Source organism: Wasmannia auropunctata, unplaced genomic scaffold (genome assembly GCF_000956235.1).
Source record: "Wasmannia auropunctata unplaced genomic scaffold, wasmannia.A_1.0 LD335957.1, whole genome shotgun sequence".
In the NCBI taxonomy this organism is placed as follows: Eukaryota; Metazoa; Arthropoda; class Insecta; order Hymenoptera; family Formicidae; genus Wasmannia; species Wasmannia auropunctata.
The window spans coordinates 72862-99874 of NW_012026933.1; the positions used below are offsets into that span (position 1 = coordinate 72862).

Sequence of the window (27013 nt, forward strand, 5' to 3'; positions counted from 1 at the left end):
TTCGAAAACCTTCCTTCTCGTCGAAGCAGCCAAAATAATAAATTGAAATAATTTATAGAAAAAAGTTAGCAGTAACGACAATATCAAACTAATCGATTGAAAGACGGCAAATGCTAATCAATTCTATGTATTAGCTTCAATATTAACCCTTGATATACACGATTAAGTCATGATGCATCTCGACTGTAACACAGTAGTTGTAACATTTATATATAATTTTTTAATACACAACCTTACAAATACTTTCCAAAGATGTTAAAGTATACATGTAAGATTTATTTAAGCATTACATGTAAATTAATCCAGACCGACAGTGTGTAGTGGACCAGAAAATATCATCGTGCATACTAAGAGTTAAAAGAAGTTCCGTCCGTTAAGGAAAATGTACACGAAGGAGAAACCGGTACGTACAAAAATATTATCATACAAAGATATTCTATATTTCGTTCCGTGAACGGTATCGCTGAGCGGCGCTCTCATCTAATAAGCGCGCGATAACTCTCCCGACTGTTTGACTAATATCGCTATTAATGGATAATGAAAATTTCTGGGCAGCGCGCAAACGCGCGTTAACTGCGTGCATTAACATTCGCCGAACGGAACGAAACGCTGCTCGCGCGTTTGCCCGTAGACACGCCAGCTAAGCTTAGGCACTATAACTCGTAGTGCTTGTACACGTATATATACGGGCTATTATTAGCCGACCACCTGTGCGACCCGAGGCAGTTGCTCTCTCACAATCGGCTACATACGTCTTGGGTCTCTCTCCAGGGTCGTATCGATCCCGAGATGGCACCCGGCCTCTATACCGCCGCGCGATCGGCTATCTACGCGATACCGGTTTCCAGGAAACGAGACGAGCCAATTAACAGCCGCCATTCGCACGTACGCTGCCGACTTGCGTCGCCAGAAATGGATCGGAAATGACTGTATGTGTATGTACAGATGCAGGATGTTATTAATATCCTGAGGGAATATGAATATTCCATGACGCGATGAAATACACTTAACGCAGAGCTCTACATAAAAGAGATAAAAGAAATTTGTGTGGATGATGAAATAAGATTTCTTGTTTTCAGAGGAACTTGTCTGAACAGATTTCTTGTTTCCTTTAAGAATGATTATTAATTCAGAAGTCGCAGTAATCAATTTGCGATGCAAATCAATCATCAGGATTAATTACTATAATACTGTACACATAGTACATACTTATTATTAAAAAATAATAAAATTGTCTAAGAGAGAATAACAAGAGTAATTAGAAGAATTTACAGTATTTTGTAAAATTTAAATCTTAATCCAGAATAAACAGAAGATATTTTTAGCCTCTCACGACAGAGATATTATTTATGAGACCGAGCGATAATAACAAAATAATTACACCTTTTCGGTATTATCTAATCCCCTAAGCCGACTTCCTCTACTCCGCGTAGAAAGCTCGTCCTCCTTTCATCCCGATTAATTTCCGAACTTTCATTCGAGCGGCTGCTTTTCACGGGATATTAGCCCAGATCACAAGCCGTTGCACTAAGTATGATAAATGGCATTTCGTCGGTCGGACATTCCACGCACCCCTGAGACCACAATTTTCGTCAATAATCGCCGCATCCGGGCTTTTAGTCGTCAGGATCCTTTATACTGTTTGATAATTAAAGATGCGACCGAAAAAGTAAAAAAAAAAAATAGAAGAACGGAAGGAAAATAGGAAAAAAATCTTTGAAACATCCTACGCATTTTTAACTGTCTGCTTCAATTTTTATTCTGCTCCCGCAGCTATCGCTACCGTTAATGGAACGCGTATGGCAAGGAGATCAGAAATAGAGCAACAAATTAACAACGAACTAATATGTATGTACCCGCTGATAAAATACCCGCATGTATACTTCATTGCATTTACTTTATTCATAATGCGCGCACGCGTGCGCATGCACACACAATTTTCTCTTTGATCTTCTTGAGGCGGCATCGTCTTAGCATTAAAAAGAAACATTTTTATTACTTTTATTCAAAAACAACTTGTATGTGAAAAATCTATCGAAAGGTATTCTATCAATATAAATCGACGCGTTACACCGCCCTGTTGGTGGTAAGAAGCATTATATTTCAGTGTTCAATGTGTGCATTTTTATCTTTAGTTCTTAAGTAATCCACACAGATCCCGAATTTATCTTGAATTTCATTTTAAAGTAAACGTTGCAAATATACAATACCCGCCTCTAGAGTTAAGTACTCTCTAAATTTGAATTAGTGAAAAATCTCTGAAAAGTCACTAATTGAGTCAGTAGCTATAATCTAACTTAACTTAACATTTTGCATTGCTAATAAATATAAGTGAAACGGGCCCTAATCTGCTGTGCAATTAGCGAGAACAGCAAAGTCCACTAATTTGTCAATTATACCGATTATTCACTTATTTATTAGTAATTTTCGAAAGTCAATGAAGTTAAATTTCACTGATTACCAGTGATATACTTGGAACATACTTGGGCATTCAATGAATAACCATTGATAATCAGTGACTATGCACTGATTCAGATTTAGAGAGTATAAGAATACAATAAATTATTAATGTGTTTGTAATCAACGAATTTGATACCTACCGCTCCATGCAGAACGATTAAAAGCATCAAGCAGCTGTTTTTTTTTTTTAACAGTTACAATCCTGGACACCCCGAGATTTGGAGGCGCGCCGCGACGTTCGAATTCCCCGGTGTGTAACGACGAGCGTGCAACTGCCGCGTGCAACGCGCAATTCCGCCCCGTAAAATCCGGCGCGCGCGGTAACGCCGTTATTTCGACCGGACCGAAATAATTGGAGGTAATTCTCTGTTCGCTGTTGTTTTTAATCGATCGCCCCGACCCGTTCGCGCGCCGATTACGTCGAATGCGCGATGCGCGCGGTCCGCGATTTAATTGTGAAATCCTCGATATCGCGCGACGTCTGCACGTGACGCGCTGTTTACCGAATCTGATAATAACCATTGTATGCGCGCCGATGTCATTAACGAATGGAAAATAGGAATAATCGCGTTTTCGAAACGGTAATGTTCGTTTCGGCGAATGAAAACAGATTTGATTAAAAAGACGCTTTGGCGTCCGTGGGATTACGGGACAAATTATGTCGCATTCAATGCAGTATACGCGTGAAGTATTCGCAATGTAATAATACATCACAAAAGAGACAAAGAGACTCCATGCGCGATATACCTACAGATGGAAAGTGTTGCGGTATACGCGGAGCAGAGATCTCGTGAAAATTTATGTGCGCGCTATATGTGCAACGCGCTATTTTTAGCCCGCGCCCGTTATACAATGGATAATTAGATTCGTTCCACGGGGATCGTATATTTTCCACGCTCTCGTAAACGGTCTGATTATCTTATACGGTTCCGCTCGTTACGTCCCTTACGGTGATCTTTAATCGCGATCGAGATATACCGCCTTCTTCTCCGACTCGCACCGCATCGCATGACGTCATAATTAAGTCGCAATCCGTAATAAAGTGCGTGATTGCCGAGAGCTGACATAAGCTGACTATATATCGAGTTGAGAAGGTCGGCTAATCTGACTCTAAAATCGCTAAGTTTCTCACGCTTTATCTAAACGATCGCAAAACCGATAAAATTATTGTCCACCGGCAACGAAGTAGAACGTAATAACTTCGCCATAAATTTCATCTCACTTGAATAGAATTAAGAAATAAGAAACTGTATCATTTGTCAAGTCGCACATTTGCTGTAACAACGACATAGATCAAAAAGTTTTCCAGAAAAAAAAATTAATATTAAAATTAATATTTTGTAATATTAATTTTAAAATATAATTTTGGTATAACTGATTATCCATATGTTTTATAATTTCTTTTTTATATGTTTTCATTCTTTGTCTGCAAGCAACTCCAAAATGACAATCTTCTTAAATTATGTCGTTGATAGGCAAATGAACGAAGTGATTAAGAGAGCTAAAATAAAACTAAGGAGTAATTCAGTTCTCGTTATAAACGCAAAAAAAATGCGAGCAGAGGAAAAGGATATTCCGATAATGATCTTGATCGCAACTTCTCCAAGACAAATTTGTCCATCTGAACTCAGCGTTGCAGCATTATGTTAATTACAGCTCACGCTCCGAGAGCTTGGCAGCTTGGCTGAAGTTTGTCGGATGTCGTTAACTCTTTTCTCCATCTTAGCATCGATCGCGCTTACGGCGCCGTGCGCGGCGATATGAAATCGCTAACTGAATCGCTAATTAGCTGAGGCTATCGACGCCGCGCCGGCGGAGTCGAGTCGAGTCGAGTTGACGCGCGTTTGACGAACATTAAACGCGCGAACGTGGAAAGTAACGACGCGTTCCCGCGCGCAAATTATCATCCCGCCGGAGACGAGTTTTCGGATCCGTCGACGCGGAACACTTTGATGTCCTCTCGGCGTTTACGAGTCGTCGCGGATCCTGCAGGTGGTTAAAGGGCCATAAACGTAGGCATAACCACGTGCGTTTATACGACTGGGCATAGCAACGACGACCGGCGAGCATGTGCGGCATGCGCGAGTGCCGCGTAAATGTCCGTCTTAAAGCTGATATTTCAGCACGTCCTTGAGCAGTTGGACGACACCACTCGACTACGCAGAGAGGTCGTCTGGAATCTACAACTATTAAGTCGGCGGTTAAGTACAACGAAATAAATCGAAATGAGACATATGCGGGTATTTAGTGGTCTCTCGTTACTCCGTTTCCGATCTTTTTGCTGCACGCAAGTGAATAACGGCAGCTGCAGCTTAAAATTAGCATAGTCAATAAATCATTAAACACTTCAAATACATACACCAAGAGAAAAGTGTTTGCCATTCGTGACTGTAATTCCACAGTATAAGCTAATTACGGTTGGGAGCTCCATTTTTGTACTGATTATTGCTAATGTTAGTAATAATAATTAGATTTATAAATGACTGCACATTATAGTTTTTATTATGATTATATAGTATAGTTGAATTATTGCAACCATTTTTCTCTCTCAATGTATTTATAAATGCGTTTATTTACCTTTGCTTGAGAAGAAATTAGTTTCATAGCTCATATTTTTCTATTTTAAACCTAATTTTGTGGTAAAAATAGAGTTTATTTTTTAGACTTAAAAGCGAGCAAATTCTTAAATAGAAGTATATAAATTTTCCAAGCAAATTTTATCTGAAATTAACAGAGGTTTCAAAAACCCAATCCATCTCCAATATTTTCGGAGAAGCTCCAAAGTCGTACGCGATAGCTAGCTCGCAGCATTTTCGAACCGTTGAATTTATCGTTAAACCCGAGGGAAGGCGACGTGCCGATTTCGCCTTTGATGTTATCGCGATACCGACGGTAACGCCAGAAAATCGTCGCGCTCGATTACCGTCGCGCCGTCAAGAGAAGCACGTCCCGCGTGCCGCGCCTACAGCTAATTACGGGTTTATAATTAGTCGCGAATAGTCTCTCGACGATTATGCACGTGCCTCGCGCACTAATTAACGAGGACAATAGTCCTGATCGGGCGAAAAAGCGCCGCGCGCCGTACACCATCCTTATACCTTAATTAATCGAAGACTAGCGCGCACTAATTGGAAATCGAGCCGATAAAGTTTCACTCAACGTGAAGCTTCTATTCTGTCTGTTCGTTTGATAATCTCTATATATAGTTAATTCGTTTCGCTCCCATCGTGAGAAACGTGACGAAAGGAAACAATACGGGTTTTTCGGAATTGTATGATGAAATGTTCAGGAACACTTTAGTGTTTTCTCTTGTTTATAGATACAAAAAATCAAGCCCTTCTCTCGAGCGTGAAACATCGGTGACCTTTGACATTTGCGGGGGATTACAAATTAAAAAATTTTGCCAACCGGGATGAGAAGACCGTGGAAGTCTCTCCCTAGACTCCTTAGAAATTATCAACACAGTTACTGCTGGAAAAGAAAACAGCGCAGTAAATTATAGTTTTCATTGGATGTGGAAGTCGCGTCTAAATTCGTCAAAATATCTGTAAGGAAAGCGCTGCGCTTATGGAATATCCTGCATAATTAATTAGAGATATATACAGATAATATATTACCTCGATGTTGGAGCTGTACCATCCATCATAACGTAACGACAGTGATATATCTTTACTGCTTAGTTAAAGAGACTCGAGATTTTATCTTATCTAATAAGATAATTTTCTAGCGCGTACAAAATCTGCATATTCGAAAACATTCCACTAATTGCATCGCAAAAACATCGCGTATATTATTATATTATCGTTATCGAGTAATCAATAATGTCAATATATAATAAAAAAAAGGTTTTTTTTATCTCTGTAAAATAATTCTAGCTCGACTTACACCACTTATTTCGCTGCGAGAAATTGCGCTAACTATTTTCACAGTTCCATATGTCGAGTACATATGCTCAACCGCGCGCCCTGTGGGGGTCTTTTAAATGCCCACTTAAAGTATTAATTATGCAGAAATTCACGCGCGGCACGTAGCGAGTGTAGCATGATTTGAGATTAGAGATTTCTAATTGCATTCGCGCGGCGTAATTGCGTAAGTCCGCGATTTCTGCGGTGAGATATTAATGATGCATTACACGGCCGCGGCGAGCGCGTGTTTCCGCCTTTTGAAGACGTCACGTGCGTATATTCAATATTATGAATAATGCGCCACATAATTGTGACGGTATTTATGGTCCGCGGAAATGAGGTGAAAATGCTACCAGATGTGCGCCGACCCAGAAACAATATTTATTACGATAATAAATTATCACGATAATTTATGAATTATCCCAATAATTGGAATCAATATCGTATTTATTGTGATGTAATTGCGACTACTTTTTTTTCTGACACTATTTCTGATTAATAGGAAGTAAAGGGCTGTGTGAAATTGCCCCCCCCCCCCCATTACTAAAAATTCAAAAATGACTTTTACCATTCGATTGGTGATCGTTTGGTAGTATTTGGTAGTCCATTCTCAATGGTTGATAGTCAAAGTTGTAAATAACAACATGAAAAAGACATTTCGCGCGTGAAGTTAGCCCCTTCTTTCGCAAAATATATGGCTTTCCAGACTGAGTAAGTAATCATAACTGTAAGCATTCGTTTGGTGGTTGACGTTTGGTAGTTTATTCTCGATGATTGACAGTCAAATTGTAAATAATATCTTCTTAAAATAAATTTATTATTATTTTTAATCAAAACATCCTCTATATGCTCGTTCATTGACCTATATACATATATTGTCCCTTTATTATTTCTGATTTTTTTTTATTTGACCAGTTTTATTCTGCTAATATAAATTTTTTGAAAAGATCGTTTTATCTCTTGTTGCATTGAACGTTTAACTTTTTAGGCGACGGCAATATTAGCATGGACTCGATATCGTCGAATCGTCGCGGGTGTTAATTCAACGTGATATAAAATCCCGAGCGTCAAAGGATCTAAATCATCCCTTTCAGTTCGTCATGCGCGATAAAACGGTGGTCTGGCGTCGTATTTTTGCAACGATGATCGCGGCATGACGAAACAATGGCATCGCGACGCGATAAAGCCGGCGACACGCCACGCGTGCATTCGCGTGAACGCGCGTGTTGCAGCGACGCAGCTGAAATTTCCACGAAGATCTCTGGCAAGTTCGCCGATGTGAGTTATCTCTAAAGATATTAAATAGCAAGATAAAGCCAGTAATCGAACTGCAACTCGTAGCCTATTGCCATTTAAATGCGTTACTCATTGGCGCGCAGTAAAAATTTTAATCGCAAAAAATGAAATCATAACTGTACCTACACATCTTAAGCCTGTTGTTCCGTTCGGATATATTTAATCCAAAATGTAATTTATTTTTTACTTAAAAATTCCTTTTTCTCCGGTATTGGATGACTTCATCTGTAATGTAAGAACTTTTTATGAAATTTTTTATTTTATTTTTTTAGAGCTTTCTGATCATATTGACCCAAATAATACAATCGTATAACGGAATAGCAAGATGTGACGAGCACAATATCAATCTCTTTTCATTTGCAAATGCATTTTCGTAATTTTCTTTCTTTTCTATTAGTCACAATGGACAAAAATCTCGTTCCCAGTCCAAGTTTTGTATCCCGTTCTCGCGAGATGCGTAATAATTCTTCCAAAATAATAATTTCGATATTTAAATTGATACATAAAGAAAATTTTAATTGAAAAATTCGTCTCTTTCTTGTCTACGCTCGGTTCTTTTTGGTGAAAAAAAAAAGGAGAATATGAGTCTCGGATTTTCCTGCGTAGTCTCGGCGTACGACAGTTGCGGCCCTGCAAAGTAGTCACGGACAGTGCTCGTCAGCCGAAATTCCGGCCTTTATTCGGCACGCTCGTCGGCTCGAAACGAGCCGGCTCTCGGCGTATCGGCGACGCCTACTACTATTGTCGCTGTCGTTCAAAGCGCGGCGTCCGCGGCGGTGGCGGCGGATACAATATGGGACTGTCCGTCACTACGGAAAACCGCGCGTTTTCAGGGAGGAGGAAACGAGGGAACGCGCGTACGTACGCGTGTCCCGGCACGACGCGCGTATCGCCGCGCGCGGTGTGTGCGATGTCCCTCTCGTTTCACGGGACGCCGCGTCGAGTCGATCCGACCTGCCAATCCCCTCCGAATATACAGGCGCCTAGAGGCGGCTTTTTTCCCCGTCGATCTCGCGCCCATACATTGGCACGGAGAGGTAATACACGGGAGAAGGAGAGAGAGAGAGAGAGAGAGAGAGAGAGAGAGAGAGAGAGAGAGAGAGAGAGAGAGAAAAAGAGAGACACGATGTTTTTTTTTTTTTTTTTCGTTTATCCGTCTTATCCGACGTGGCGCCTTGTCACGCGTGTCATATCGACGAAACTTGTCGCCGTCGACGAATCTCTCGTCGAGTCGCGAGAGATTCTCGAGTATATTCGACGATGGGGAAAAGCACGCGGAGAGGAGAAACGGATTGAGCTTGGAACGTCGGAAGGCTGTACAATGGATTTCTCCACGTCAAAGTGAGTGACTTACTAATCCGACCTGGCAACTAAATTGATACTTAAAGGAATTTCAAGTGGAATTTGCAATTTGAAACTCCACTCGTAAAGTAGAATCCACATTATCGAGCTAAACTTCGAGCCGAATCTATGGAGACGAATTTGAGAACTTCAAACTTCTTTACAGGGGATTCAATTCGCTAATATAAAAATATCTCACCCTCTCCCTCCGAATTTGTTGCCCATATAGTTAAGTGAAAATCCAAAAGTGTGGCGGTACTTATAGCGTTACGTACAAAAGTAAAGAGCATTAAACAAATTATTTGCTGTGCCGATTTCGGTTTTAAAACGAACGATATCCCAAATCGGCACAGCAAATAAAACGCTTCCTGTGCCGCTCTCGCGTGACAGAGATGAAGGAAGACGATTAGTTTTATATGACGAGCCGACTTCCGAGCGCGAGTCGGCGTGGTATACGCGCTCCGAATGGCTGCTCCAATCGCGATGAGACGGGCAAGCTAGCGCGGCTCCTCTAATTCATGCTAATTTCGAGGCCGGAAACTTTTTGCATCGCTTAATTCAATTAGTTCCGCTGTTTGAATGCGGCAATTAGCATATTAACCTGACTACGCAAACCTGACCGCGCGCCGAGCCGTGCGCGCACGAGCGGAGTACGCACGACTTTTCGACTTCTATATACGTAACGCATCCCCTTTCCTCGCGGGTGTCCCGCCCTCATTTTATCCGAACCTGTTTCGAATAGCGCTATTATGATGCAAATTGAAAGTTAATATTTTTGTCCCGCGACGAAAATATTATTCGTGGCGAAAGTAGAGAAGGCGTCCGTAAATCCGTAGCCGAAATCCAATTTAAAACCGCAACGTTGACGACGTTGCTCGCGCGAATTTGCATAATCGAGTTGTACGATTTCGAGGGTGCCGGATAGCCACCCTTAATCTAATCAATCGTTAATCTAACCGTCTTCTTTCAAGAAGATCAATGTGTCGATCTCGATCAAACGTAAAAATGCAATTAATCGTACCTTCAGCAAGCAAACAGAGAATTGAAGAGTTTGCTGCAACAGTAGGCTAACCTACATTTTATAACATTTTATAAAAACGGAGAAAATAAACTCTAAAGCTCATCACATTAACTTTAGCGTTCATTTTCTTCGTCATTTTCTTGTCACAAAATGTGTGTCATAAAATTTTCAAGTTACTTAAATCTTTATGATTTTTAACGCGTCGACACACGAAAGAACGATTTTGCACATTAAGTTTAGAGTTCATTTCCTGCGTCGTTTTCTTGTTACAAAATGTGTGTCATAAAATTTTCAAGTTACTTAAATCTTTATGATTTTTAACGCGTCGACACACGAAAGAACGATTTTGCTGGATACAGATAAACTGAAAATAATTCTTGTTGGACCAACAAAATAAGTTTATTGGAAAGTCAAACTGATTGCTATAATATCAAACCGTTTTACAGCAATGCTTATCATTCTTGAGTTTCCAACAAAATTATTTTGACGATCAAACAAAATTATTTTCACATCAAAACTGTTTGACCTTCCAGCAAAATCGTACCGTGCAGCACTACTCTGTTCATCTGCAACGAAAGTGAGTTTCCGGGGAATCCAGTTACGGATAATTTAACGAAATCGAGTTCCAAAGAGGAGTCGAAAGAGTTCGCGGCCGAGATCGATGTACCTAGTAGGTAGAGACGGGAAAAGTTGCCGAGTCGAAAACTCTCCGGTTCTCCGGTATATGCTCATCGTCGAAAACGCGGAACGGACACAATAACTGATCGCTTCTACAACTTCTTTCGGCGAGCTCTCTCATTCAAGGCCGCCCGGCATTGTCGGAAGCCTTCCACGGCTGTCCGAATGAATAACGCGCGGCGCCTTTTGTGCGCCTGTCGGAAAACGTTACGTTGCTCCGTTAATAAGTAGTACGATAAAATTGACGCAGCGAGCTCTGCGGGCGCGCGACGTTTTAAAGCAATAATTAATGTCGGGCATGCGGAATGAGAACGCGGATAATGCGGGGCTATTTCTTGATACATTAAGCAAATGTTGAATGACCGAAAGAGTCGTTTGTAAAAAGATGTATAGATGTACAAACATTCCACCATTCAGCCTCTAAATCGTAATTCAATGAAATGACGTCTAATTAAATGAGCTATTATTAAAATAATGAATCTAGAATTTTTAAAGAAAAACTAGGATTAAATTTTAAATAGAGATTTAATTTAATTATTCGGCGTACTAATAACTAATAAATAAAAACATAACGATACATATATAAAATATACAATATATTATAACATACTATAATATAATAATGATTTGAAATATACATCATATGTTATAATATATAATATTTAATACTAATTGCAGATTATTCTGCAATGCAGGATTAGTTTTAAGCAACTCTATAAATCGATTTCTTATTTAAAAAAGATGTTTCAAGATAACTGCTGTCTCTGACCCGAGGTTATCCGAAAAGATCATTAATCTAAGGAATTTACCTAAAGCTTATCCTACGCTTATCGCAAAGTGTGTAAGATACCTTATAAGATTGATGCAAATAAAAGGGGAGGATAAAATAAAGCATAGGATTTTTCCAACAAATATTACTCCCAACTACTCCAAATTTTACTTTACATTAAATGCAGACTATATATTGGAGGGTTGTTAAACATTTAATTTAAATCAATCTGAATCAGGACGAGTCTTGCGTCTGACATTTTGCGAGTAATATTTCCAGCCGAAAAAAACTTCGACGGAAGGTAATCAAAATCGAGCAAATTAAATGGCGAATAAAATTGTTACATTTAGCAACTTTTCAGAGATGCACTCGTTTCGAGCGCAAATTGCATTTCGCGGCGATTGAATCGGAACGAAGTACTATATGCAATAACGGTAAGTTAACTCCGCGTGAAGGTTGTTTAACGTATGCGCAAATGAAATTTATTTCACGAATTCAAAACCGTTTAAATTTCCGTGTGTAAATTACTTTTCGTATATATACATGTATTGTTACATCGTATGACAAAGAACATTTAATAGCAGAAGAAATAAAGGCATCTGTCGCTCTTTACTGTCACCGAACTTTATCCGATACCTAAAAGTTAATACCTAAAAGGTACGATCACTTTCGAACTCCAAGAAAATTTCTCATAGTTTAAATATTCTTGTCGTCGTGGTCGAGAAGAAGAGGGACAAGGAAAGGCTCGATTAAACGCATGCAAATGCGATTGCACGTGACGACGAAAGAGTTTAATATCTGTCGTGCTTTATAAAGTCGCCGCGCGCGCGTGAGAGGAGGGTCAAATGAATTTCATTAACTCGTTAGGTCTACCGTCGCCGTCCTCATTGTCGTTGTCGACGTTACGCAGCACGCGAAACGTCGTTAATTTCGGAGTAATCGCCGTATTGGCGCGTGCAGCGAATATCCTCCTCTCTTTCACGCCCTAACGACGAGAGAGGGAGAGAGGGGAGAGAGAGGGGGAGAGAGAGAGAGAGAGAGAGAGAGATGAGATCCAATTTACTATGGAGATCCTACGTCACCCCGGCCTGTCGAGGAAATCAATTACGTCGAATGAATACAACATGAAGGGTGTAAAGGGTTAGCCGCGAGTCCGCGACCGGTGTGACCGGAGCGTTGAACGACACGAGATGCGTCGCGCGGACACGAGGAGGGAATTTCAAGAGAGAGCCGACGCAAAGAGCCACGAACAGATTTGATTTGTCAGGACACAGAAATCGTCGCCGACAAATCTCGTTACGCGGCTCGACCCGACGCTCGTGATTAGGGCTTAAAAGTTTCTACCCTCCTTGCGCTTGCGAAAAACCTTCGATCACTCGGTAGAGAGACGGAAGTCTTGTGAAGGTAACGAATAGCTTACGAGAGTGTTGTATATACACAGTAAAAGTACTAAAATAAGTAGCAATTCAGATTCATACACACATGAGAATAATTTTATAAGATAATATAATAAATATCGCTATAGATTATTCATCAGATTTATCGTAATTGTTTTTTCCTTTCGTCAAAATGTAAAAATAATAAAGCAGCAAAACGTGCTTTAATATATGTAACGAACCTTGGCGGGATCGGACTTCTCCTGCTGTTCGTTGAAGGTCTGCGAGGCTCTGGACATGGTGTTCCTTCGCGTTGTCGTCGTGCCATCTTGCGAGGGGCGCACGAATTCGATTCTGCCACCCTCGACAACGATGTTGGGGGCTGGTGGAAAATTCTCCGTGTTACCGACCGTGTCGCAGTAACCCAAAAGGCCGGCTTTCTCCCCGTACAGGGGGTGGATTTGCCTGCAACAGAGGGTAAAAGCTCGCTGAAGAATGCTTCGATAACAGCAGATGGTGTCTTATGCCGTGAGGAAACCAATGAGCATCTAATGATATCCCATTATTATTGCAATATTTAATTTCTCCTTGTATGTAGAATATAAATATTTGTGAAATATCAAACATTTATATTCGATTTTTTGATTGGTTACGTAAGAATGAGAATTTTAAAAATAAAATATAAACGAGATAAGCTAAAATGATTAAAAATCAAATATGCAAGGCAAGCATACAAGCCGGAATATTTGAGAATATTTATCTAAAATAATTAAGTCTAGGTCAATCATTAATGACATGCGTTTTCGAAAAATCCAATAATATTTTCCGCTTGAAATAACATTCTTTTAACTATATTACGCTGTCATAAAAATATCCTATTCCTTTTACTAATTTTCGACAAATTTTCGATATTTTGTATTTAAATTGTCTCTTAACTTCTTTTGCGTAAATGTAAACAACGATGCTTTCGTTATTCATTTCGTTATTTAATTAAATTACGCAATTAATTCACGCGAGTAGCGCGAGATGCAGATCAACGTGTGCACTCTATAGCGTTATGCAAGCGGAAAAGAGTGACTTCAAGCGCTACGACAAAGGCTATTCGCTCGGCAATTCTCTTCGCAGCGTGGCAACGAGAGACGCGAGTGACCGATATCGCGCGGACAGATGCATTTGCGTATCAATGTCAATAATCTCGCCGGAGAGCGGCGCGGCAATAGGATTACAGAGCAAGAACCGTTCCACTTTCGATGATTATTCCCGAGCCTTAAATCCATCTAGCCATTAAGTCTCCTTGCGTGATGCGTATGCAAATGCCCATCTCACTGTGTCTCTCTTCTCTCTTTGTTTTTCTCTCTGTGCCACTTTTATTCGCGACGCAATAAAAATGTAGGATCAATAAAGGCGTGGAAGTTTACAAGGATTTAAAAGCAAAACTTTCAAGTTTGAGAGAAAAAGAGAGAACATTCATCTCGTCGAATTATAATCTGATATCCCTGACGAGCACGGTTACAAACGTGAAAAGTTACTTTGTATAATTGATAGCGATTAAAAAGAGAGAGGAAAAAAATTATTTGAAATAATAGAATATAAAAATAATGACTGAAACGTTCAAAAATAGTTAATAATAAAAAAATATGTTTTCGCAGTTTTCATAATACTTATTTCTTATGTAAAACTAATTAGCGTATTTCACAACTGTATTGTAATATCGGTAAATTTACCTGGGGGATGGTATGGGGCGAGGTTTGTCGAGCGCCAGATCCGAGCTGAGGGGTGAATCGGGTCCGCGGCCGCTGGAAGCCCTGAAACATGAACGGAATTATTGTTAGTTAAATTAATATCCGGAAGCCAGTGGCTAATGATCGATCGATGAAGCTGTTTTTGTGTCCAACATCAGAGTTCAATGTTCTCTAAAGATTCGTCGGTTCATATCAAAAATAATGCCCCAAAATAATGTCGCGATATCTTTTAGATCTTGCGCGACAAAATTAGATAAATGCTGTGATTTATAAATAGAAAATGACAGAGATTTGGTGATCCAAGACACTAATAATCCTTAAGGTAGTTAAATGTAATAATACTTATAATAGATACAAATAGACAAAAAATTATAACAGATAAACTACCTAAATATAAATAGACATAATAGATCGAAATCCTTGACTTTCTCATCTACAGAGAGACCGCTATTCATATTCTTTACACACTTTCGATTTACAACGTAATCACTTCTGCTCGATTGAAACCGAACGAGCCTTGATTTAGCATTCGCGCGTGGCGGCTGATAAACGATTAGAGAGATCCGTTAGGCACGCGCGCATAAATCCCACCGGAACGAGGGGGTTCGTCCAGCATCCGAGGTGCGCGCTTTCGCGCGTCTCGAGTCCGAGAGACCGCCGCCGCGCGGCCCTCGCAGCGGGGAGTGTCCGCGGCGCGGCCGCGGGACGAAAAGTTCGAAGACCGCGCGGCGAACGTGGCGCGTTGCGCAAGAGTTGCGTGATTCCGTTTGTATACCTCGCTCGCGCGCTCGCCGTGCACGCCGCCGCGCCGCGAGACTTCAATATTCATATTTCATCCCGCCCGGTCGACTGGATATCGACCGTTGATTCTGGCACCCGACGTGAGCTAACAGGTCGGGCGAATAATTCACACACACACACACACACAGCCTCGTGGATCTCGATAAAATAATAATTCGACCGGGATAAATGTAACGGCGCTAGCGCTAGCCCCGCGCGCGCGGTGACCGTGGAATTTCGAAATTAGACGGGAATAAAATTAGAAATTTACGTTCGGCGGGGGAGAAAATTCGTATCGCTCCCAATGTGAGAGAACGTTGCATAGAAATGATTAAAAAGATACGAGAGCTCAATAGAGGCAAAGTTCTCACATTCTCAAGTTTTGTGCTCGATTAAAGTTACTATCTGACTCTTTATCTCATTGTGCATTATTTCCAAGGACAGGAATATACGTTGGGAACAGATTAATTCGCGCACGACTCGAGTATAAGAGCGCATTATAAATCATTAATAATCGCGAATCGTTATCGCCAAGGCGGTGTTTCCGCATTGCTTAAACTCCGATTTTGCGCAAACGTCTGCTATATATATTGTATTTTCAGTGCGATTTCATCGTGTCGCGTATTTCGCAAGAGTCAATTAAGCAATAATAACAGACGATTAATCAGCGATAAATCGCGGAGCGTCGCCGTGCAGCCTCGCCGCTCGCGCAGATCCGCTCGAGCGGCGTGTTTTTGCTCCACCCCGGTCGCTCGCTTCCGCTCGCAAATCCTCTCCGGGCCGCCGCATTTGGAGCTCTTGGCAGTCGCTCAGAAACGTCCGCGATGAAATATCTAGCACGGGTGACTTTGATCTTCCATGGCGCGCGCGCGCGCTCGAAAAAACGACCAGGATACGCGGGCGTGCGTTGTACGTGCGTGTTCACGCTCGTCCGCGAATGCGTGCGCATATTGCTCGGAGAATCAGGAAGTCCCCGTTGCTCTGTGTGTGTGAGACGTTTGCGATACCCGGTGTCGAATGTCAACGAACTTCTAACGTTGCCGTTTGTAACGTCGAATAAATTTCAATAGATAAACATGTATTTTAAGTTTGAGTTAGAATAGTTGCTCTCAAAATCTGAATCAGTGGAAAAGTCATTGATTGAGTCAGTAACGCCTTGCATCGCTAATGAATAAGTAAAATAGAGTCGAATCCACTGTGCAATTAAGTGAGAACAGCGAAGTCCACTGATTTGTCAACGATTATAGCAATTGTTCATTTATTTATTAGTGATTTCCGAGAGGTAATGAAGTTGAATTTCTCTGATTATCAGTGACATACTGATGCGTTCAGTGAATAACCATTGATAATCAGTGACTATCCACCGATTCAGATTTAGAGTGATTTAATAAATAAATGTGTATTTTACATCAACTAACAAGTTAAAATACACGTGTTTTAATAAACATGTATATTTTAACGTTAATGTTAAAATACACGTGTTTTAATAAACATGTATATTTTAATGTTAATGTTAAAATACAGATATTTTAATAGATAAAGTGTATATTTTAAGTTTAAATTAAAATAAAGATAAACTTTCATAAATCATATCAGGAATCGTTTATATGTACTTGGATTGAAAGATCTTTTCCTAAATCTTTTGTGCGCATCTCGAGGTTATTGCCCGGCAACGGCAGTTCATCTGAAAAGGAATTTTAACATTAACTTTAACCACGGAGAACTTAAATAAGATGAAGGAGAGTTAACAGATGCGCTTCGACGGGACACCCGATACACGCATCGTTCGCGCAGGACAACACGCACATGCAGCCCGTCGTGGCGCGGCGGCGACAGCTGCGTCCGTATGGAAGCGCAACGAAATCTCTCGCGCGGCTGACCCTCCTGCTCGCATTCTCACGCGGCACGGAGGGTGGTGGGTGAATCACCCTCTCGCTGAAATTCTAAAACCGCCGTGTTTCCCAAAAGTCTATTACGGAGCGCTTAGAGTCACGCGCCTCGGTATTTCTGCGTGCGCTGCAGCCACCGCTGGACCGCGCGCGGCTTGCGTTCCCGACGATCGTTGCAGCCGGCGCACCAAAAGCTAAAAGTCTCGAGCGTGATTTACCTATTTGTTGATGTTCGACGAAAGCCTCGCTCGAGCGGAGGTCGAACAAAGAGGGGAATCGTGGAAGTCCGGCAATTAATTTCACTGCCGCGCGTCGTCTCGGGGCGAACAAGGCCCGAGTGGTTTCAATATTCAAATCGTCGTACACTTTTAGACTCCGCGCCGCTTATTCGACGACGCAAGATCGCAGCTATCCGTCTTATTGACGCGGCGCAAACAAATTTTTCCCACGATATGGCCCACGATTTCATTTTTTTTTCTCGCGCTAATTGTGTTTACAGAGCTCAATTGAGTTTGAAGTTCCGCTCGAGAAAATATAATTTACGAGGGCTGAAAGCGTGATACAGTGAGACATGCCGCAGCGGCGGGAAAGAAGAAGAACGGTGTGTGTTTTTTTTTTTTACACCGGGAGTCGTATCGCGTCAATCGTGATGAATTGCGCGCGGCGAGAGAATTCCGAGCTTTTCAAATCTCTTCCACAAACGCTGGCTTGGCTCGACCTTTCTTCTCCGCGGTAAAAGCCCGCGCGAGAATGCATCTGAAAAGACTGCAAACCCCCGCGCGCGCGCGAAACGCGCAGCGGCACTTAGCCACGCCGTTTATCCTCTTTTTCAGCGGGTGCGCCTTTCGCGCACTCGTGTAACTTCGCTCAAATGCTAGGTCGTTAAGTCGTAACTGAGAAAAGGGCGAAGAAAGAGAGGGTGAAAAAAGGAGAGAAAGGAGAGATAGCTTCGGAAAACAGGCGAAGGATCGAGAGCGGTCCCGGAAATTCGCGCGTTGCGAATTGAAACAGAATCCAACGTACACTTCGTCAACGTTGTCGTCGTCGTCGTTGTCGTCGTTGTCGTCGCCGCCACACGAGAGACGCTCTCTTGCTCGAGAAACCTAATTTGTCGACCGGAGAGCAGCTTTTACGTGCGTGTCGTAAAAATTGCGACGTTACGTCTTCCGACGTCGGGGAAACGCGCGACGGTCGGGAACGAGTTATTTCGCGCTCGCCGTGCAATGCCTGTCATTCTCTCCGCAGCGAGAGTAAAAACGACGGAAGGAGAGCGGAGGAGCCTTTGAAAGAGAGTCTCTCGGCGGAAAAATAAAATCACGTCGCCTCGGCAAAAATGCTGCGTCGCACGTAATGACGAGATCGCGTCGTGTGTATATCTCGTACCGCGAAAGCCGGCAGATTTTGATGGGACAATTCGAGAGCGACCATAATTTTAAACGAGTCGCTCACGCCCGTGTGTCGCAAACTAGATTAAATTGCATATTAAAATCCCCTTAACTGCAGGACCTAATTTAATAAGAAAACGACGTTTAATTAATCTTTAAGTGAAAGATAAGTGAGAGAAAGGGAAAGAGAGCTTTGATTAAATACTTCTTAAGTGAAAAATCTCTCCTTGAATTTAATATAATAAAATATATTATAATTAAATTTATAAAAATTATTTGTAAATTGTATAATATTATAATTGTATGAATTCAAAAAATAATTAATTTAAAAATTTATAAAACTGATTTCTGTTAAAATTATAAATTTTAAAAAGGAAAAACGATAGTTTGAACTGAGTCTAAGTGATAATTACTTTCGAAAAACGTAGCAAGAACTCACGTTGTTGCGGTTCGGTTTTAGAAGTGCAAGGATCAATCCGTAAATTTTCGACAACCGAGAGGACTTGATTGACAGGGCAAGCGCGCAATTTACCGAAGGAATCGTAGCGCGGTTCTTCTTCCTGTTCGCGCTCCGCATAACGTAATCCGGCGATAGGCCGAGGTGCCAGCAGCAGCAGCAGCCGGTAACGGTACACCCGCCATGCGAATATTCCTGCGAACGCGAAGCGGCCGGTGTCGGATGTGCACGTGCATTAGCGGGCGTCGGGGTCCCTTCGTCTTCGCGATGTAACATTATATTCCTTCTCTCGCGCGCGCGCGCGAAAGAGCACACGGCACGTCGCGTCGGCTTCGCGCTGTGTCGCCGCCGCCGCGCCGCGCCGGTTCGGCTTCGTCGTCGTGTACAGCTTCGCTAACGAGAACGCGCTGGGAAGGACACGCAATTATTTTCAACAGATAAGCCACGTTATCGTGTGTGATATCTTCGCACGCACAAGAGAACGCGGGAAAATATTTCAATGAGAATTGAGAGATCAAGAGAATACAATTAAAACTATTTATCCGCGTTATCGGTGATAGCCATCTTGTAAAACAGATACATACACTTTCGAGAATAATGTTATCCGATTATTATCTGAAGTTTTCTGTATACCAATTAGCACGCATTTTATTCAAGCTGTTCATTGTAGCGTACGAAATTGTCAGTAATATGGTAGACACCAAAATTTAAGTCCGTATATAATTTATAAATTATCTTGAATTTCCAAATATCACGAAAATAACATAAAACGGTATTAAAACCGCGCATTAACTCTCTATAGGGGCGAATGAATTGCATATTTAAATAAAATTTTTTTTTTAATAAGCGGATGCCGCCTCTAAAGGATTAAGGAACTGTTTTAATAACAGTTGTTGCAAGCATTACCACATTACAAGATTATAAAATAAAAAAAATTGTTATCAAAAAATTAAACATTGGTATCAACATGAAGAACTGCATCGATTCATTACATTCAGTAATTCACGGCAGCGACTGCCGCGTCGGACATCGACGCAATTTGCCATTTCCCCACGTGTAAAACCTCGGGAATTATTAAATTCCCGTGCTTGGGAATCGGATTTCGTCCTCGCCGTCCATTTGTACGCGTTTACTTATGAACGAGAGCGGTAAGCCGGTATGTCGAATGGCCCGTCGAACGGTTTTCGAGCGGGGTTTCCGCGCATCCACGGGTGTGCACCGAAATCCCATAGAATTCCCGCGAGACGCGATCTTAACGATCTCGGAAATATTTCATAGAAGGCTCGCAGCTACCCCTCGGCGCGGCGACGCGACGGCGGCGAGACGAGATCTCATCCGGCTGGTCGCGAAAAATGAAATGATCGGCTTACACGAGCGCACGAAACCTTTGACCCCCTACCTACCCCGTACGCGGGTACGATCACGACGAGACGGCGCGAACGTGAAAGCATACGCCCCCTTTTGCAGATTAATTCTCGAATGTGCTTTTTCCCAGCGCGAAATATATATACCTATATATATATAAAAGTATATATCGTGCGTGTATTCGTGTAAAAAGATACTGAATCTGTGGCTGCTTTGTTAAATATCATATTTTTTAATAACACTCCGATATCGAATTCTTTTATAATATACGCAGAAGCGTGATTATCAAATAATTTCGTTTTTATTATAGGTATATCGATTACCGCACCTCTAGCTTTGACGAACGTTAGTTATGTTTTTCATAAAACACGGAGAATAGATTTATTTATCTCGTCGTTAAATATTCGCGATTTATTAACTTTCTGAATAAAATGAAAATAAAAATCGTTAATCGTCGAATCGGTCGATCTCTATACGCTACCATCATTCACTATTTATTCTCGAATTTACGTTTGATTTTAAACGGAACACCGAACGCCACGAACTCGACGAACGATCCTCAGCGAGCGTATAGGTACTTCCATTCCGTTTATTAAAATCCACATTTTCCCTCTCAGCGGGAGTGTGACATTCGCGGTTTCGCCAGCCGGGAAACGCGGATCGGAGGGAGGCGGGAGAGGGATGCGCGCCCTTAATGCACATTTTGTGCGAATCCGCGTTCTGAGGGTGGAGGGCCCCGCTTTGCGTGAGCATAGAATCGCGCGATAAAACGCGAAACGTTAAAAAACGCCCTACGGCTTTCACTCTCCGCTACAAAGGGAACGAACGGCATATCCACCCTTCTCGCGTTCTCTCGCAGTTTCCTCCCTTTTCGCGCGTTCATCCATATCGCGACTCCCTTTTTCATCTCCCTTTTTCCTCGCCCCGACTCTGCCCCCCCCCCCGCCCACTCTCCCGATTGGATCGACAGGCGAGGCGAGATGCACACCTGCGATCGCGCGCGCTTCACGAAAATGCTCGAATTATGGAAATTATAACGCGTCGAGTTGTACAGATGGGTTCGCGGAGGCTTTTTTTCGTGGAGCACAGAATATCTCCGAAAGAGATTGGAGAGGCTCTTAAATCCAGCGGAGAGGGTGTTCCTAACTTCTATGTTGATTAAGATAATATACAGATTCAATTAGACTTAAGCAATTTCGATTTCCATTCAGTTCGAATTTAATAAATGAGCAATCAACATTGGCTTAAAAGATTAGATCATAAAATACATTTAATTGCAAATACAAATAATACAATAATAGCAGTAAAAAATAATTTTATCTCTAGTATTCAATTAAAGATATTTTACAAACATTGCATTACGGATTCATTTGTGCAATTTAATTATTTATTTCCAATTAATTAATAAGATGCTTTCCGATTCAATATCACTTACTTTACCATGAAGTTGAATTTTACTTTATGTCGATTTTTACTTATGTAGATTATCTTTGATCTCGGTTCAACTTATTTTTTAATCTTTTCCTCCAGTTCTAAGAATTAAAGGATAAAAAGTAAATTAAATCTCTCACGCACCTGACTGTACACAACAATGTTCATAGTAAACAGTTTTATAATAGTCTCCGTCTCGTGATCTTGTCGCGAGAAAATGCATCGCGCCGATAATTCGAGGGCAACATACGGGGTCGAGGCGAAAAGAGCGGCGGCGGTGCCGCGTAAACAGGCGCATCGCTCGCAGAATGCACCTGCACGCAGCTCGGCCACTATTTCTGGTCGAGTACTGTGATGGCCACCCGCTCGCCCCGGACTCACTTCACGCGCCGCTGAAACGACGTTATATTTACCGCTTCCTCGTGCCCGAGCTCTCCGGGACGTTTCTCGGCTGCAACTCCTCCGTTCTGGGTCAAAAGTCTCCGCCACCGACGACGGGACGGAGGAAGCCGTGGGGAACGAGCCGTCGCCGTGAGAACGAATTTCTCTCGCCGCGCCGGTGAGAACCGGCGACAGAACCGCAGGTGCATAATCGTCGATTTTTGCGATTACCTTGATCTACAGCTATAGTAAATGTAGATGAAAAATCTACATTTCAAATCCAAATGAATTTAATTGCTGAAGCATATTCCGGAGCAAACTGAAGACTCTTTGTGTCACGAGAAACATATATGTTAAGAAACCTATTGCAACCTATAACGTAAAGAATAAACAAAAAGGCATTCAAAGTACTAAAAGCGCGCAAATAAAAATTATTAATTAAATCCAAAAACTTAAAATACTTGTATAATACAAGTTTCTCGTAGTGCTTTTTCTTAAATTATTTCACGATGGTACAATGACAAATTTTAAATAAAAAATTAAAATTAAAAAACAAACATTCCTGCGGAGCAATAGGAAATTTTAAGAAATGATACTAAAAATTTTCTATAATGCAATAACAAGAATTAATACCTTTACTGCAGCACACGCGTCACACGTTTATTTCAACAACACTTATCTCAACCCGTTGCACTCAAGTCCCCTGTGTGCCCTGCCATCGCATGCTGGACAACCGGGTCGACGAACAGGACTCGAAAAAGCGAAGGCCACGAGGACACGTCAGTCTCGAGTCTTAACGACTCTCGCATGAAGTGAGAAAAAAGGCATGGCGACGTTGCGCAACGACCGAGACATATAATATCGCGAAGGGAAGCGGGAACGCGCTTGGAAAAATACTCCGCCTGATCTCCAAACGATAACTACTTCCGGCCGGATGTGCCACTCACGAATGCCGAATATCTCTCGCCGGATGCCCCCAATGTGCAGGGTGGAACGCGAAACGCGAAGGGCGGGCGAATCTTCTCCTCTCTCGCCCGTCTCTCGTGACTTTCAATTTTACCTTGACAAACGCGATTCCGATCAGTCGATGAATCGACAATTTCAGGAGACGCTCCGAGATGACGGGACGAATCAAGGTACTCGAGGGCGGGATGTTTGAATAAAATATTGAAACTGCATCGTGGATTATCTTGGCAATTCTCTCCATGGTGCTGTGCTAATTTCAAGCTTTCGAAACTCAGGATCGGAAAACGTGACTCTCAACCCGAGGCGATTAAAGCTTTTCAAAATTATTACAAGACTTTTCTGACTACAGCTTTGGCCTTAGGCATCTATATATATATTTTTTCATTTATTTGGAGAATTCTTTTATTTGATGTCTTCTATTAGCTACCGATATTACATAAGTTTAAAGGATTCTTGAGACAAAAGATAAATTACACACTGAGAAAAATGGTTTGTTTGTACCAACAAGATGTATATGGCTGAATGAATTTTGGTGAAACCAAACAGAATTTCGGATTATAATAAGAGGATTTGATATTGTATTACTAGAACGTTTGATAGACTTTACTATACGGATTTAATTAATATTTTCTAGTTAGATCTACAAAATTTCTGGTTATAATAGTACGCTCTATCGCCACAAGATGGGCATAAGACGAATTGAATTCTCGTATTTAAGAATCACTAATGGAATAGTATAAAGATGCAGCATCATGAGATCTTTAAGATCTCTTAAAGTGAGATCAAATTTTGATAGTAATTCTGAATCTTATATTCAGAATCTTATATTTCTGAAATTAATATATGCTAAAGTATATTAATATGAGAAATTCAGTCACACAATAAAAGAAATTTTAATATATTTAACATGAAAGAATTGTTCGATCGACAAAAATTTCTGATATATTTAACAAGAAAAATGATTCGATCGCCAAGAAATTCTGGTAGATTTAACAAGGAAAAATTAATCATATTCGTCTGGTAAATCGTACAAGAATTCTGATTCGTCGATTTTCAAACAGACATACTAGTTGACTCTAACAGATTTCCTCTTAATGCAACCAGATTCTTTTTTCAGTGCAGCAAACACCATAAATCAATTTTGGAACCATAACATTAAATAATGATTAATAAAATTCCTAGCAATCTTGACCAAGGCACAATCTCGTTTTAAAATCAATAATGAAAGTTATTAATCTATTTTGTCAGACCAATAAAAATTAACAATTTCAAACCTTATTCTTATATTTTATTATCTAAGTTTAAATAATTTTTAGCCTAATATAATTATTCTCATGTTATTCTGTGCCTCTTACTCAATTTATCGCTACCACGCCTAAGGGATACGTGACATGCTGGACCAGCTAGACAGCGCGAGTTAATTCACACCGTCGCCTTCCGCATCGTTATTCGAAAACCGCGCGACCGGGACTGCGGCATGAATGAGCTACGGGAGGTCAAGCGCGGGCCTCGTAGACACCCGTTAGAGAGCGACAACTGTACGGCCGGTCGCTTCGAGTGTGTCATGCATCAGCGAATGATTACCGGTGATTGTCGGCGCTCGCTAACTTACAAGCGACAATGGCTCGGTCAACGCTCGATCGTTCGGCGAATACATATACGCGCGACATGCGACAACGGCGTTGCATTATGCAAACGAAGGCGGTTAAAGCGAATTAACGTGTAGGTATCAGAAGTGCGTGAGTTTAACGAAAAATACTGACGAGTAATTCTCTTCCTCTCGCCACCATGTCTCGTTCATTCGACGTAGACATGAGTTTCTTTTAAGGACATCCTCCCTCCCCGCGAGATGTGCGCTGCACCGGTGAACGAAAGCGGGTGACAGCGCGCGTTTCTCCGTGTTCCGGAAAATCTATTTAAGGGTTGGGTTCGCGCATCGCGGAACGTAATTACCAGCTGAATCATATAGTCGAGTGCCCGACTATAACTCTAGGCGAGGCCGATGGGCGACTCTCTCGGCCCGAGCTGTGGAGTCGTGAGTCACTGCGCTGTTGACAGAGTCCGCCTCGCAGCGAGGCTTCTATCCAGGTCGGTTATAAATTCGTTCTCCTCGGGGTGGATGGGGTGGAATTCTCTCTCTCTCTCTCTCTCTGTCTCTCCCTGCGCTCTCTCCTTCAAGATCTAACGAAACCGCGTGCCGGATTAAACCGGGCACTCGGCGATGCAGCGAATTCCGCGCATGTTATGTCGGGACGGGCAGGAGGCGACCGTATAGCGATCGGATTAATTATCTTCTTGAGCCGGTAATTAAGTGCGATCCCGCAATTAAGCGCGGAGGTGCAACATATGACCGTAATTGCCACGTGCGTCGCACTCGCTCGCCCGATGATGAACTTATCACGCGCGCTTGAAAGAAAGCTCTCGACGAGCGATGTAATTGCCGAGTATTAATGATCGCGCGGGTGTTACAGATTAACACTAGTTCCAGCCACAAAATTTCGCATTCTCTAAAATTAATAGTTCGCGAACAAATATTTTTTTTTAAGATTTTTTAAAATATTTTTTTTAGTTAAAATTTCAATTCACCCTCTGATGCTTCTACTCGTCCGCGACTTTATATTCCCCCTTTCGACGAAACTCCGTCCGCAAGATGTATTCGTTTTACATTATTCCGTGAAAATCTCAGACTCGAAGTAAGGTAAACTACTCGGTCCCCGTGTATCGCAATGAGATAAATAATTGCAAACGCGTGTTGTTTACGAGGTAGGCGTGCGGGCGCTGCCGCGTGTAGCAGCGGCTATTCATAGTCCCCCCGGTCGATTGTGGCGTAAGATTTATGCGCGGCGAGAGTTCTCATCGTCGGCAATGAAAATCAGATTTGTAACCGCGATAGCTTCCGGTTGACAGCCTCTCCACGAGGCCCGCGACGCGAGGCAATATTCCAGCCCATCGTCGCGGCGCGGGCCGCGCGTTCGATAACGTTTAAGCCGGCCGACCTCATCGCGCAGCGTGCCGCCGCGTATTGCTATCCGGAAAGCTCCATAATGTATGAAGAGATATTATCGCGGGCGACCCTCGCGCACACATCGCCCGGCGTTGAACGTGGCACTTCACGCGACAGCCTCGCCCGATGGCTCTCCCGCGGAGCTGCTTTTTTTCGCCGGGGATATATATAATTATAACTCACGAATACCACGATACTCCTTGGAGCACCGCGTGACACGAAATTAGGCGACCAGCACTTCAAACTGTTGCGTCGTCATCATTCTTCCGTTTACTGAAGTATAAAAAAAAGTTCGAGCGCAGTTAGGCCTTTCTTACTTTTTACGTGATCACTACGTGATCTCCATTATACCGCATCTTTATTAATGGCCTTGCGTCGATTTCGAGTCTGATCGAAAAATGATCCTTACGCAAGAAAATAATTGCAAATTAATTGTTTATAATTGTTTTGTAAAAATGTAATTGAAGAAAAATTTCAGGCAAATTTCAAGTGTAAATCTATTTCTTCTAAGAAGTTGTTAAGAATTTATTAAAAATTCGTAAGAAGTTGAAGATGTGTTTTCTTACAAATAAATAAAATGCTTAAGAGTAAGATTTGTTATCAAATAAATATACTTTCTTCATTACTGATTCATACCGAAACCCATAATCGTTTACTAATATTCGACTTAAGTTCTTAAATACGAAAATTAATATCAAGAAATTCCCTTTGTGGAATAATTTCACGAAATTTATGGCCAGGGAGAAGTCTTGAGGTCGCGCCACACT

General features: G+C 41.7%; 1 protein-coding gene across 1 annotated transcript in view; it reads right to left on the bottom strand.

The window, feature by feature from the left end:
- Positions 1-27013, bottom strand: part of LOC105455032 — a 162465-nt gene that overhangs the window by 52157 nt on the left and 83295 nt on the right. The window contains exons 3-4 of the mRNA XM_011698069.1: positions 14571-14651; positions 13089-13311 (exon numbers count right to left, since the gene is read on the bottom strand). Of these exons, the coding sequence (XP_011696371.1) occupies positions 13089-13311; positions 14571-14651 (304 nt within the window). The remainder of the gene's footprint in view (positions 1-13088; positions 13312-14570; positions 14652-27013) is intronic.